Consider the following 13422-nt stretch of genomic DNA (forward strand, 5'->3'; position numbering starts at 1 on the left):
GGATCAGTCGGATCAGTCGGTTCTGTTTCAGGGCTGAGTTAAGAGGACGTTTAGTTTAACTTGCACAGGGACACAATGCAATGTGCTAATGAGGTGCTAATGAGAGCAAAGGGTTGCATTAAGAGGGGCAAACACCGTTTTAAATGTTGTCTCCATTGTTCCGTGATGGTGAAGTTCCCTCTGTCGTGTGGATAATGTGGTGTTTCAGTGTTCTTAGGTCTTGGGAGCATGTAAGGAACCATTAGGACAGTAGAGTTTACAACAGAATAGTCTAGAAATGCTCATTCACTCATTATTTAACATTTATACAGACGTGCATTGTCCAATATTGCGTGTGAGGAAAAGTGCCAGTCATTTTATTTAGGGGTGATGGGATTTATTCTGTAAATGTGTGATGGATATGCAATTGCATTGAAGACAAAAAGATAGTTGTGGAACTCCAGGCTCAGAGCTGTCTTAGACTGCCCCCTTGTAGACGACCAGAGGTCTGCAGAGAAAGGTGTCCCGCTTGTCCTCTGGTAGTTTCCAGTTCATTCATTGTTGTTGTGAATCTTCATTATTTTGTGGATAAACTCATTCAGATCAATTTCAGAGGAGTTTTGCAGTATGTGCTCAAAAAGTCTTTGTTATCCACGATGGTGTGTTGGTCCCGACGCAGGACAATTTGCACTTTATTTTGTGTCAAATATATTTATTTTATTGCTTTTCTATTTATATTTTTGCTTCTTCTTATATGTACTAACGTTTTTAAATGCCATCAGATTGTGATTTTCTGCGTACCGATGAAATTAGTCGATTATGAAAGTTTACATTTAGTCTGAAGATTCTACCCCGTTGTAATTTCATTGCCGTCATATCCACGAGACGGAAGTTGTAATATTACTGTCGTGTCCATCATTACTGTCTTCTTTAAATGTTTAACTTTAAAAGAAAAAGAAAAACTCTCTCAATCTACATCAAAAACTGACCTTTAACGGCGCGACATATCTACTGTTGTCAAAAATGCAAAAAAGCGTTGAGAAATAAAAATGCTGAGAAATTTCTAGTTTCTGACTTTTTGTGTACAAAACGATCGAGACGTGTACACATATACGTACATGTGATACGTGTGTACTCTCCATCATTCACACAGACCTCCACCAAGCACCTCAGTCCCTCTATACTGTGATTTACACCAATCCAATCCAGAATACCAAAATATAATATGCTCCTGGTAACATTCCCAACATTTAGTGAAAATTCCATCTAGATCTGTCCAACTTTTTGAGTTCTGTTGCCAACAGACAAAGGAACACAACAGAAAAAACAACATCACTGTGAATTCAAGATAAAGAGAAGTGGCTACTGGTTTAATCATGAGATGCCTTTATTGTACTTTTTGGAATCCAGTGACACTGACACGAGAAAATAGTCCCATCCCTCCCCCCTCCTCCTCCTCCCCTTTATATTACTGAGGGGGGGCCTGCAGGGTGGGATGTACCGTGATCCCGCTTGTAGTCTTAAATAAAACACAGAGATAATAGTGAAGACACATCCAGGTGCATTTCCACAGACGGCATGCGTTCAAAAGCGGAGGCGAGGGAACACAGCGACTCCTGTGGGCTCCGTCTCAAAGTAAAAGACGACAAAAATAAAACCACTTTAAGAAAATTAAAAAAAAACAGCTGTCATGTATGGCCCTTGATCAGTCTGCAATTCAGGCTCCGTCGGATTTCCATTTACAGGAGAAAACAAAAACCAAAAGACACGACTATTCATAACAGGAAGAATGGTTTAAATATGGAGGTGGATGGTTGATAACTTTATTATTGTAGTTTTTTTAATTAATGGTATACAATAATGAGCTAACAGTTGTCTCACTAAAAATCAGCTCATCTAGGTAAAACTAGGCCTTTCCTCCGGCCGGCTCCCTGCTGTATCTACGTAAAATATATAATGTCCAGTCGAGGGGCTCAGCGGGCCGTCGAGCCAGTCGGGAGCGGCTCCCTTCAGTCCTCCTCGCTTTTTAAATGCCATCAGATTGTGATTTTCTGCGTACCGATGAAATTAGTCAATTATAAAAGTTTACATTTAGACTGAAGATTCTACCCCGTTGTAATTTCATTGCCGTCATATCCACGAGACGGAAGTTGTAATATTACTGTCGTGTCCATCATTACTGTCTTCTTTAAATGTTTAACTTTAAAAGAAAAAGAAAAACTCTCTCAATCTACATCAAAAACTGACCTTTAACGGCGCGACATATCTACTGTTGTCAAAAATGCAAAAAAGCGTTGAGAAATAAAAATGCTGAGAAATTTCTAGTTTCTGACTTTTTGTGTACAAAACGATCGAGACGTGTACACATATACGTACATGTGATACGTGTGTACTCTCCATCATTCACACAGACCTCCACCAAGCACCTCAGTCCCTCTATACTGTGATTTACACCAATCCAATCCAGAATACCAAAATATAATATGCTCCTGGTAACATTCCCAACATTTAGTGAAAATTCCATCTAGATCTGTCCAACTTTTTGAGTTCTGTTGCCAACAGACAAAGGAACACAACAGAAAAAACAACATCACTGTGAATTCAAGATAAAGAGAAGTGGCTACTGGTTTAATCATGAGATGCCTTTATTGTACTTTTTGGAATCCAGTGACACTGACACGAGAAAATAGTCCCATCCCTCCCCCCTCCTCCTCCTCCCCTTTATATTACTGAGGGGGGGCCTGCAGGGTGGGATGTACCGTGATCCCGCTTGTAGTCTTAAATAAAACACAGAGATAATAGTGAAGACACATCCAGGTGCATTTCCACAGACGGCATGCATTCAAAAGCGGAGGCGAGGGAACACAGCGACTCCTGTGGGCTCCGTCTCAAAGTAAAAGACGACAAAAATAAAACCACTTTAAGAAAATTAAAAAAAAACAGCTGTCATGTATGGCCCTTGATCAGTCTGCAATTCAGGCTCCGTCGGATTTCCATTTACAGGAGAAAACAAAAAGCAAAAGACACGACTATTCATAACAGGAAGAATGGTTTAAATATGGAGGTGGATGGTTGATAACTTTATTATTGTAGTTTTTTTAATTAATGGTATACAATAATGAGCTAACAGTTGTCTCACTAAAAATCAGCTCATCTAGGTAAAACTAGGCCTTTCCTCCGGCCGGCTCCCTGCTGTATCTACGTAAAATATATAATGTCCAGTCGAGGGGCTCAGCGGGCCGTCGAGCCAGTCGGGAGCGGCTCCCTTCAGTCCTCCTCGCTGCCGCTGGCCGAACGCTCCTGGAAAACAAACACATTTGTGTTAAAGATTTAACTCTATAAAATACTACAGAACTGTAAAAACACATTTTTCCTTTTATCTGACCAAACATTATTTATGATTATGCTTTACTTTACGTCACTTTAGAATAATCTGCTAATTTAGTTTCCTGACAGACAACTTTCTGACTTTGGTGTCGTGGGCGTACGAACGCTGGTGGGTGACAGGAAATGTCTGGTTTATGGTTAGAAACTTATTTGCATAAATGTAACTTCAAATATTAAGATGTTTTAAAAAAAAAGGTAAAAAGTCATTAATGAGCATCAACCTCGATTAAAGTTAAGTAAACCAATATTTTGTGGCTTTAGGGAATACACTGGTATACGACAACTTCCCAGCTCAAGAAACAGGAATGTCCCAGGAGCACCTGAACGCACCATTGGCCTCCAGTGGGATGTGTGCTCACTTCTTTCCTCACCTCCTCCTGCTCCTCTTCGCTGTCGTCGTCGCTCACCACCGGTTTGGCCCGGGCGCCGCGGCCCCTCCGCCGCTGTCCTCTTCCTCCTCGGTCCCCTTTTTCTTTGCGGCTCAGTTTAATCTTCACTTTCACTGAACGCGCTGTGAGAAAAAAAAAAAACGCAGTTTAATAAAGTGTCCCTTTAAATGATCGCGCAAAAGTAAGGCCCTGCTTTTCCGACACTCACGTTCAGACTCCGAGCCTTCGTCGAGCTCCTCGTCGTCTTCCTCGCTGTCCTCTCCTTCACTCTCGTCCTCCTTCTCGATCTTCTGTCTCACGCTGGTGAAGACGGACTGGAGCACAATGGAGTCCTCGTAGATCTGGGAGGTTTACAGAGAGACCCGTTAGCCGACCTTTTATCAGAACTAGCGCCGTTAGCTGGAGTGTGCGTTAGCGCGCGGCTCTGTGGTCACGCACCAGAGACCCCTCCAGGTTGAATGTCTGGGCATTTTGACACAACAGCATCACGTCCTTCTCCAGGTCATTCAGGCTCCGGTACTTGTGGCTCCGGATCCTCTCCTGGAGGCGGCAAAAGAGGACGGAGGTCAGAAACACGGGACACAATCGGAAGCGAAGGCGTCCCACGATGAGGAGCTGGCGTTCCTCTTCATCCTCACCTTGATCTTCCTGAAGTCCACCGGCTTGCGGATGAGCTCGTAGTACTCTGGGAGCTCCTTGCGAGACGGCAGCTGGATGAAAACCTCGCTCAGCTGTCGGCCATTGCTGCTGCGACAAACAAGCAGCAAGCTTAGTGGTGAGCGCTGGTTTGAAAGCGATCGGGCCGTGGCCGGTGGCTTCTTCAGATGACACGGACACAAAGCTTCAACAGAAGGGCCTCACCCGTCCTTGTACTTGATGACGGCGTCGACGATCTTCTTCATCTTCTTGGTGAGGGAGAGCGGGTTGGGCGAGAGCTTCTCGGCAGGCGGGCGGCCGCGCTTCTTGGCCTTCTTCACCTCCTCGTCCTTATCCCGCCCTCGGCCGCAACTGGAGCTCGGCGTGGACGGGCCGCCGTCGTGGTCGCGGTCTCTCTTGCGCTTTCTGGTCGTCTTCTTGTGACGCACTTCCTCTTCGATGTCCTCGAGGTTGCCCTCTTCGATGGCCTGCGGGGGGGAGGGGACGGACGAGAGAACTTTGAGCTCAGTTCACATGGATTCTTTTGCGCGTCCCGAGACGTAGCGAGACTTCGCGCCGTCCCACCTTCAGCCATTGCTTCTCAGTCAGAGAGTCGCTATAGTCCACCTCCTTGCGTTGGCGGGATCCTCTGCCAAACATCTTCTCCTCCTCCTCTTCGCAAGTTAGCCGCTCAACCTCGGCATCGTCTTTCAAGATCCAGCTGGGCATGTCGTCCTCCTCCATCAGGCGAGGTTTCCTCTTGGGGTTGCGGGCCTCCTCGCGACGGCGGTCTAGATCCATGCGCTGGAGCGATTAAAAAATAAAATGACGCAGCCGGCTTAGAAGCAGATTGTAAAACAACGTGACAAATATTGGGTGTAGAACCGGGCCCAACCATAAACTGCTCAAACTCCTCTTCAGTCCTGGCGATCATCTGATTGACAGTCTCGTCGTCCGGCACTTCATCTTCCTCCTGCAGACAAACGAGACTCAGTGAGCAACGAGAGAGACTCGGACTCGCGGGCTAACTGTCAACCTGAGGACGAGTCGCACGATGTGTTCCAGATTAAACTGCATTTGAACATTGGAAAGTAAAAAAGAGGAATAAAGAGGTGAAGAAGCTTGAAACGTTCAAGTATATAAACAGCCACATGCAAGTAAAGGAGGCAAAAGTTTATTCTGGATGAAAGCTCAACTCCTGAGAAGGAACCAAGAAAAGAGAAGTCCGGATCGCACCCACCCACGCCCCCCGAGTGCGGCAGCCTGCTTGAGTCCCGCCCTCGTCCTGCTCCTCGTGCTCCAGAATGGCCTGTAAGAAGGCCCGGCGCTCGCAGCCCGAAGACTTCTGGTCGAACATGCCGGCCTGGATGACCTTCTGGTCCACGTTCAGTTTGTACTTGGCCGCCGCCAGGATCTTCTCCTCCACACTGTTGACGGTGCAGAGGCGGAGCACGCGCACCTCGTTCTGCTGGCCGATGCGGTGGGCTCTGTCCTGGGCCTGCAAGTCCTGCAAGGAGTTCCACCGCACATTTAGCTGCTGCGATTGTGCACGGCACCGGAAACTACGGCAAACACTTCCACTCATTAGCGTTCTCGCTGGCGCCGATACCTGATGAGGGTTCCAGTCGCTGTCGAAGATGACGACCGTGTCGGCGGACTGCAGGTTGAGGCCGAGGCCTCCTGCCCTGGTGCTGAGCAGGAACACAAAGTAATCGGAGGCCGGGTCGTTGAACGTCTTCAGCAGCATGCCGCGGTCCTCGGCCTTGGTGGTTCCTGAAAAGGAGGACGGCAGCTGACTCGGGAGCGTTCCACATGAGCCGGTGACGGTTAGAGCGCCGGGTTTATGACCACGTGGCCGCCTCACCATCGAGACGCAGGTACTTGAAGTTCCGGTAGGCGAAGTAGTCCTCCATGATGGTCATGAGCGTCGTCATTTGACAGAAGAGCAGCACTCTGTGGTCGGTGGCCCTCAGCTTGGGCAGGATGCGATCCAGCAGCTCAAACTTCCCGGAGGAGCGGAACAGGTCAGGGCTGGAAAGGCAGGAATGAGGAATGATGCGACACGCCGCACATCCACACACACACCTGGAACGCCACGCTTCACTCACCCGCTCACAATTCCACCGGAATATCCCAGATGTTCGGAGAAAGACTCCTGTGGGGGAAAAGAAAACAAAAAAATAAAACGGTTCCATTCAATCCTGAAATATGATTCGACTCTTCTTCAAACAGATAGCACTTCTGATCCGTTACCTCGATGTGCTGGAACATGTAGGGATGGTTGCAAATCTTCCTCAGCTGCATGATGGTGTTCATCAGGGTCTTCGTGCCACCTTTACCCTGAAAAACGCCTTTAAACTTCCACTTACTGCATTTTGAGGATTTTAAATGATCGATCCAATGATCCTGAAACAGGAAGTGACTTTTAGAGGCATTTCCTGCTCACCTTCTTGTCTTTCTCGGACCCGTCTGTGAGCAGGACTCCCTTTGCCTGCATGTGTCTGTATAAGACCCTCTGCAGAGCAGACATGTCGCACTTGATCACGTACTCCACCTGTAAAAAAAAACAAGGGAAGGAAGCGAGGAATACATCAATACCAGGACCCGCCAGCAGGAGAGGAGGAGGCAACGTGCAAGGGAAGCCAACCTTCTCCGGCAGCTGGGCCTCCACTTCCTTTTTGAGTCGGCGCAGCAGGAAAGGCCTGAGGACCTTGTGTAAACGGCGGATGATGAGGATGGTCTCTTCTTCGTTAAGATCAACCTTTTAAGGAGAACGAGAGCGGCGGTAATAAGAAGCCGACGGGAACGGAAAGGCGTGCGTCGTTTTTTGTGCGCCCGACCGCCCGCACCTTCTCTCCGGTCATGGCGAACGGGGCGTTGAACCACTGCTCAAACGTGCTGCAGCTCTTGAAAATGGTGGGCAGGAGGAAGTTGAGCAGCGCCCAGAGCTCGGGCAGCTTGTTCTGCAGCGGCGTGCCCGTGAGCAGCACGCGGCGCGGCGCCAGGTAGTGCGTGTTCAGAACCTGGGTCAGCTTACAGTGGTGGTTCTTCATGCGATGGCCCTCGTCCACAATCATGTACTTCCAGCGAAGCTGCGGGAGGGAAAACGCACGGCTGAGCGCCGGACGCATCGCGACGCGCCGCCCGAAGCGTTCTTACCTTCGCCAGCACTTGCTTGTCCTTGATGATGTACTCGTACGTGGTCAGCAGCACGTTGAACTTGCCGCTGCGCAGGATGGGAACGAACGCGCGGCGAGCAGCCGGAGACCCCTGAAAGCCAACGCAGGCGCCTCTGATCTTTGCCCTTGAACGGATGTTTGACCTCGGGGGGGTTTTATTTATTACACTGTGAATAATGTCAACTGACCTTGTAGGAGATTTTCACCACCGACGGCGCCCACTTATCGAACTCGTAGACCCAGTTTGATAGAGTTCTGTCAGCGAAAGCAACAGGAGCATTAACAGCCGCGTATTAAATCGCCGATCGTCTTGGCGTTCGGGCGCCGGGGCTTACGATAGCGGGACGATGATGAGGAAGGGCCCGTTGAGGCGCTTGTTCTCCATGAGGTAAGTGATGAGGGCGATGGTCTGGATCGTCTTCCCCAGTCCCATCTCGTCAGCCAGGATGCCGTTCAAGTTGTTGTTGTAAAGAGAAACGAGCCACTCCAGACCTTTGACCTGAGGACAGACCGAAAGCGCAGAGACGTCAGAGGCTTCCCGGGACCGGCTCTCCTCGCGCTGCCGCCGCCTCGGACTCGTTTCCGGTTCTGTACCTGGTATTGCTTGAGCTGCCCGTTAATCAGCAGAGTGGACTGCTTGTCCACTCTCTCAGTGACGGCGTGAGCCACGGCGTAGTAGGACTGCAGGCCTCGGTTGAAAGCCGCATTGCCGTACTCGTCGTCCACGTCCTGCTTGGCGTGTCTGGCGGACGAAAGGAGAAATTAGAGCCGGCCTCGCATCCCACTTTCATCATCACCGGGGACGCCGTCTTACTCGATGATGTGCATGACATCCACTTCGGAAACCTCTTCGCTGTCCGGGTGAGGGATCTTCTTCTTTTCCTCTGCTGGTCCTGAAGAAGGCCGAGGCTGCTCCTCTTCATCTTCCTGTCAATTAAACAAAACCAAGAACGGTCAGACAGAATTACGAAACAACCGTTTCCTTTAACGCAGACACTGCTGTGGGTTTTTTTTTCGTACCTCCTCCTCTTCCTCCTCATCGTCTGAACCGCTGTCTTCGCTGTCCGACCGTGGCGCTACTTCATACCTGAAGACATCCAGAGTGGAGATTACAAACACAACACTTATTCCCTTATTCCGGAACAGCAGAAACAAACGGAACGTTTTGGGGCGTGGCTCAGCAGGCGCGACACCGACCCCGGGTTCATCTCCAGCCAGGCCTCCAGCTGGCCGGCCTTCGGCGCCTCGACGCCAGTCAGGATCTTCCCGCTGTCCACGTGGATGACCTTCACCGGCAGGTCACTCATTTGACTGGTCTCATCTAAAGGCTGGAGGAGGGAGGAGCAACGCCGTCAGGAAGACGCCACGAGCATCGACTGGCTGCACTTTGAGACGGCGTCTTGTCCACACTCACCTCTCCGTCAGGACCCAGGGCGGTAGCCCCGCCCTCCGCAGCCTCCGGCTTCTAAAAACACAGCAGGGACGCGTGAGTCGCTGTGCAAATGGCCTTGAAATGAAAGAACCCCCGGCCTTCAGACGCCCACCTTCTTTTTCTTCTTCTTCTTCTTCTTCTCTTTGAGGGCTTGCACGGCTTTGTGAGCGCGGACCAGCTCGGTGAGGTTGGCCACGTACTCGTCCGTCTGCTGCAAGAGGTAGGCCAGGCGCTTGTCTTTCTTTTGGTCGATGAGTTTACGGTAGCCTTCTTCGTCTTCGGCCTGAGACGGGATTCACAGAGAATGTTAAGACGTTAAGACGCTGGAGTAACAACCGTCCTGCTCAATAAGTCTCGCCGTTATGTCGTCTCACCATCAGCCGCCGCATTCGCTCCTTCTCGATGCGCTCGTTTTCCTTCTTCTGCTCGCGCTCAGTGTTGGCGTGATACGTGGCCACGGCTTTGGTGGCCTTCTGGATCTTCGCCGTGATGGATCGGTGGTACTCCTTGAAGTCCTTGGCGTGCTGCAGGATGCTGTTGAGGTATTCCTGTCGGCACAAAAAGCCACCGCTGTTATCAAGAGCTGGAAACAATGAGAATTAAATTATTCTGTTTAACCTGCTTTCTGCTGTTTGCCGTGAGAAAACGCCGCCGTTCCCTTTTTGCGACGCTTGTTCATTTGAGGTCAAACCACATTTTAAACCGGCGCCCGTCGACAGGAAGTGGGTTTTATTCGGATACAATCAGAATCCGGCTGTAAGAGCCGGGGTCCTCCGGCGTACCTGGTGTTTCTGGCGCCGTTTGCGCTCCTGTTCGATCTTCTGCTGCTTCTCCAGCTTCTCCGTGATGCGAGCCTCGCGGAGAGATTGGCGTTTGCTGCGCTTGTAGGCTTTGGCGTTAAGGGCGGTTTCCAAAGCGGTGTCACGGCGCATGCAAACCACCACCTCCTGACGCAGCTGTGGGCACCCAACAGGCAGCATGTTAACCTCCGACCCCTCCGCCGCCGGGAACGATGACGACGGTTCAGATAGAGACCGACTCAATGAGCAGAGGTCAAACGCGCCGTCGGTGCTCTAAACGTTCCGAGCAGATAAATGTCCTGATTGCTACCTGTCTCTGGAAGTTAAGCAGCCTCAGAGCTTTGAGCTCGATGGTGGCTTTGGTGCGGAGGTCACCGGCTAGAGAACCCGGTAGGTTCTCCAGCTCCTGGATACGATGAGCGATGCGAGCCTGTAGCCTGAGGAATTCATATTACACATGAGTAGTGGTCAATATATAGCATCGCCCACAATGCCCAGAGACTCACACATTCCTGGATAGGTGAATGAGTTAGAATCGGTTTGCCTCCCGAGCGCCACCGAGGTGCCCTTGAGCAAGGCACCGACCCGCCAGACGCTGCTCCCTGGGCGCGGCTACGTAGCTTGCCCTCCACTCGACCATCTCAACATTAATTTGTGTGTAAAAATTGTTTGTCGAGTGGAAAAAGAATTTCCCCGCGTGGGATGAATAAAGTGAACGTTCTTCTTCTGCTAAAAAAAACCCAGATCGCTTCCTGTGACCAATGTTCATTGTGGTTTAACCTCCGAATATTAAAAACGCTTAAAAACAAAAATCCAACACTGCTCGCAAATGTTTTTTACACATCTGTCCTTGCTCCGCCTCACCTGTACTCCCTCTCCTGGAGGATCTCGACGGGGTCCAGCCCACGAGGTTTTTGGATTGGGGTGATTCGGTTATGCTTCTGGTGAAGCATTATGGGAGGGGGCAATGCGGGCTGCCCCGGGGACTGTGTCTGAGGAGGCATTACTGGGGAAGCGGCAGGGGGGACAGCGGGAGGAGCAGGGGAGGGTCTGCCAGTGGGCTGAGGTGGAATCAGTTTCTGAGGTGGGTTGGAGGGGGCAGCAGCGTTTACCATCGGTCCTGGAACAGAGGAATCGCAGCAGGGCGGTTTTAAAGCAAGTACGCATTAACACATTGAGCGCTGAATGAGGGGCGCCTCAAGTCTGTGTTTACCTTCAGGCCATGATTTAGGCGGCCCATTGGTGGGCTGGCCTTGCATACCGAGGGGAACGCCTGCATGTCCAGGAGGCACCATATTGGGGCCCACCATGCCTGAAAACAAAACAAATACATATTTCATGGAATTTAAAAAAGACACGTTTGCATTCAGCCACTAGGTGTCTCTGCAGAGCATCAAATTCTTCTTTGTTCAAAACCTGATACAATTTATTTGGGATATGGCTTTCTGAAGCGACGCGTTACATGAACTCAGTAACGCTTCCTGACTCAACTCACCATGTGGTCTGTTGAAGTTGGCCTGAGCTGGACCTGGCCCTGACCCAGGCCCACCTCCAGGCCCTGCAGTGGGTGGCATGTTGGCCATTGGTTGCTGCTGCATGCCTGGCATGGGTCTCTTACCCTGCACAGCCAGCTGCAGGTGTTCTGGTAAGGGCTGACTGCGCGCCAGCATCTTGTAAGCCATAATCTGAGCCCTGAGTTGATGCAGCTGGTTCTGGTTGAAAGGAGTGGGCCCGCCTGTGCCGCCTGGTCCGACCCCAGCACCCGTAGGTCCGCCTGGACCTTGGGGACCACCACGGTTAGGCTGGCCCATTCCCTGGTTCGAGTCCCCACTGCCCTCCATAGGTCCAGCCCCGGGGCCGGAAGGACCTCCAGACATCATGGGGCCAGAGGGAGGTCCGTTGGCTGGGACGGGACTCGGAGCATGCTCGGAGCCTCCCAGTGGGGAGGGATAGCCTGGTGGAAAACAAACCAGATGCATGATGGGTAAAAGAGAATCATCTTCAAAGTGCTTTGAAGAAAGGTTTAGAAGCTTTGTCTCATACACAGTACAACGCTTTCTCTTCGTACATCTCTCTCTCTCTCTCTCTCTCTTCGTGTCTCTGCTCCCCGTCTACTGACTGTGTGCCTTTCCAGCTGCCTTTGTTGCTATCTGAAACGGGAAGCCCATGAACGCTGCCCCTCCCACTGTCCTGCCTCCCGCTGCCTCCTCATGCCGTCGAACCAGAAGCCACACGAGCACAAAAACCGGCTGGGTGGGTTCAGACACACACACACACACACACAGAATGCAGTGCGTCTACATGACTCAGTCATCTGCTCTTCCTTTGTGGAACCTTTCAGAGTGAAACAGGAGGTGCTCGGGTTGAGTCTCTCTTCAGCTGCTACAAAACGGAAATGTTTCATCTCCCCCGAACGTACGACGCAGGCTGAATAATTTGCGATGCCGTTACCTTGGGAATGTTGGTCCAATGGGCTTGGAGGGGGTCCCATCCCACTGTGTGCTCCTGGTCTCATGCCCATGCCCTTCATCTGGCTGTAACGGGGGTCATCAGGCATCCCCTTCTCATGCATGGCTTCCATGGGCTGAAAAACACACAACAACACATTTTGAGACAAGACTATGAATGGCAATGAGATAAATCAATGAAAGCAAACACAGAGCAATGACAACATGTCGGAGCGAAAGATGAAACCACAAACAAATAAAGCGGTTTAATACTTTGTGCATTTGATGCATGTTGTCCTGAGGATATCCTGAGGGTCCCTGTGGAGGGTGGGCGTGTCCCGACCCAGGAGGTCCCGGGCTCGGCCCCATCATGCTGTGGGCGGATCCTGGAGACGGGCCTGGGCTCGGGCCCATCATCCCACCTGGAGACGGACCTGGGCCCGGGGAGGGTCCAGGTCGAGGTGTCCCTCCCATTGGGGGGTCGGGGGTGGACATCTCTCAGGGGAAACTGGGAATGTGTGGAAGCAGCAAGTACCCCTGGGAAGGAACAGAAAAAGGAATTGGGACAACGATCAAGAACCGATCAGTGATGTTCACATGTTCTGTCCACATTACAGAGCAGCCCAGCCCACATCAATCAAGCTGAATTATTATTATTAAAAAGTTAGGATGTTGATTTCTATTCCTCCTAAAGCGCAAATTCACCGAGCAGCATCGGATGTGATCTGACAATATCAGTTTCGGCCAATAAAAATAAACAACCCGTAATAAAACTAAAGGAAAATTATGTGCCGGTATATGGACAGTAAGAATCCTCATTTCCACCATTAGCAGAATGCAGATGTTTGCTACCATTCAGTTAACAGGTTTAGTGTTTACGGGGGGAGACGTTCTGATGTCATTCACTGGAAATGACTCAGTCCACAAAGGTTTAGTCTGGACTTCCACAAGGACCGTCGATGTAAATAAGAATGATGACCTGTCCACAATGTCAGGGTTTGTTATGGTCACAAAAGATGTAAACATAACATATAATATCATTAGAATTAGAGTTTTATGCTCTGGATATGTTTAAGGCACAGACAGGATGTGAAATGTATGTGAAAAAAAACTTAAGACGTGGCTTGATGAGGACAAAAAAAAAACCTCCTTTAATTAAATACAGTCGAGAAG

At 50.2% G+C, this 13422-nt stretch overlaps 1 protein-coding gene across 1 annotated transcript; it reads right to left on the minus strand.

Moving 5' to 3' along the window:
• Positions 1-2620: 2620 nt before the first annotated feature.
• Positions 2621-12744, minus strand: smarca4a (SWI/SNF related, matrix associated, actin dependent regulator of chromatin, subfamily a, member 4a). The gene is made up of 33 exons (XM_068750143.1): positions 12523-12744; positions 12254-12386; positions 11298-11756; positions 11016-11114; positions 10667-10922; positions 10113-10239; positions 9785-9958; positions 9377-9550; positions 9115-9285; positions 8985-9032; positions 8768-8898; positions 8591-8657; positions 8385-8479; positions 8165-8312; positions 7906-8069; positions 7759-7825; positions 7551-7661; positions 7241-7483; positions 7039-7152; positions 6838-6945; positions 6645-6731; positions 6500-6546; positions 6256-6422; positions 6001-6164; positions 5659-5898; positions 5287-5364; positions 4977-5195; positions 4617-4879; positions 4394-4499; positions 4194-4295; positions 3958-4096; positions 3738-3877; positions 2621-3279 (listed from the first exon to the last, which is right to left on the minus strand). The coding sequence occupies exons 1-33, from the start codon at positions 12742-12744 to the stop codon at positions 3247-3249; spliced, it is 4896 nt and encodes a 1631-aa protein (XP_068606244.1). The 3' UTR covers positions 2621-3246.
• Between the last annotated feature and the right edge of the window lie 678 nt (positions 12745-13422).

This window comes from Brachionichthys hirsutus, chromosome 16, assembly GCF_040956055.1.
Source record: "Brachionichthys hirsutus isolate HB-005 chromosome 16, CSIRO-AGI_Bhir_v1, whole genome shotgun sequence".
NCBI classification, from domain to species: Eukaryota; Metazoa; Chordata; class Actinopteri; order Lophiiformes; family Brachionichthyidae; genus Brachionichthys; species Brachionichthys hirsutus.

What these genes read in the sequence shown, in the direction of transcription:
- smarca4a (XM_068750143.1), bottom strand. Translation starts at nt 12,744, where the DNA reads ATGTCCACCCCCGACCCCCCAATGGGAGGGACACCTCGACCTGGACCC. An exon ending in GATGTCATGCACATCATCGA is followed by an intron (nt 8,313 to 8,384) that starts GTAAGACGGCGT and finishes TTCGTCCGCCAG; the next exon opens with ACACGCCAAGCAGGACGTGG. An exon ending in TCAACCTGGAGGGGTCTCTG is followed by an intron (nt 4,097 to 4,193) that starts GTGCGTGACCAC and finishes TAAACCTCCCAG; the next exon opens with ATCTACGAGGACTCCATTGT.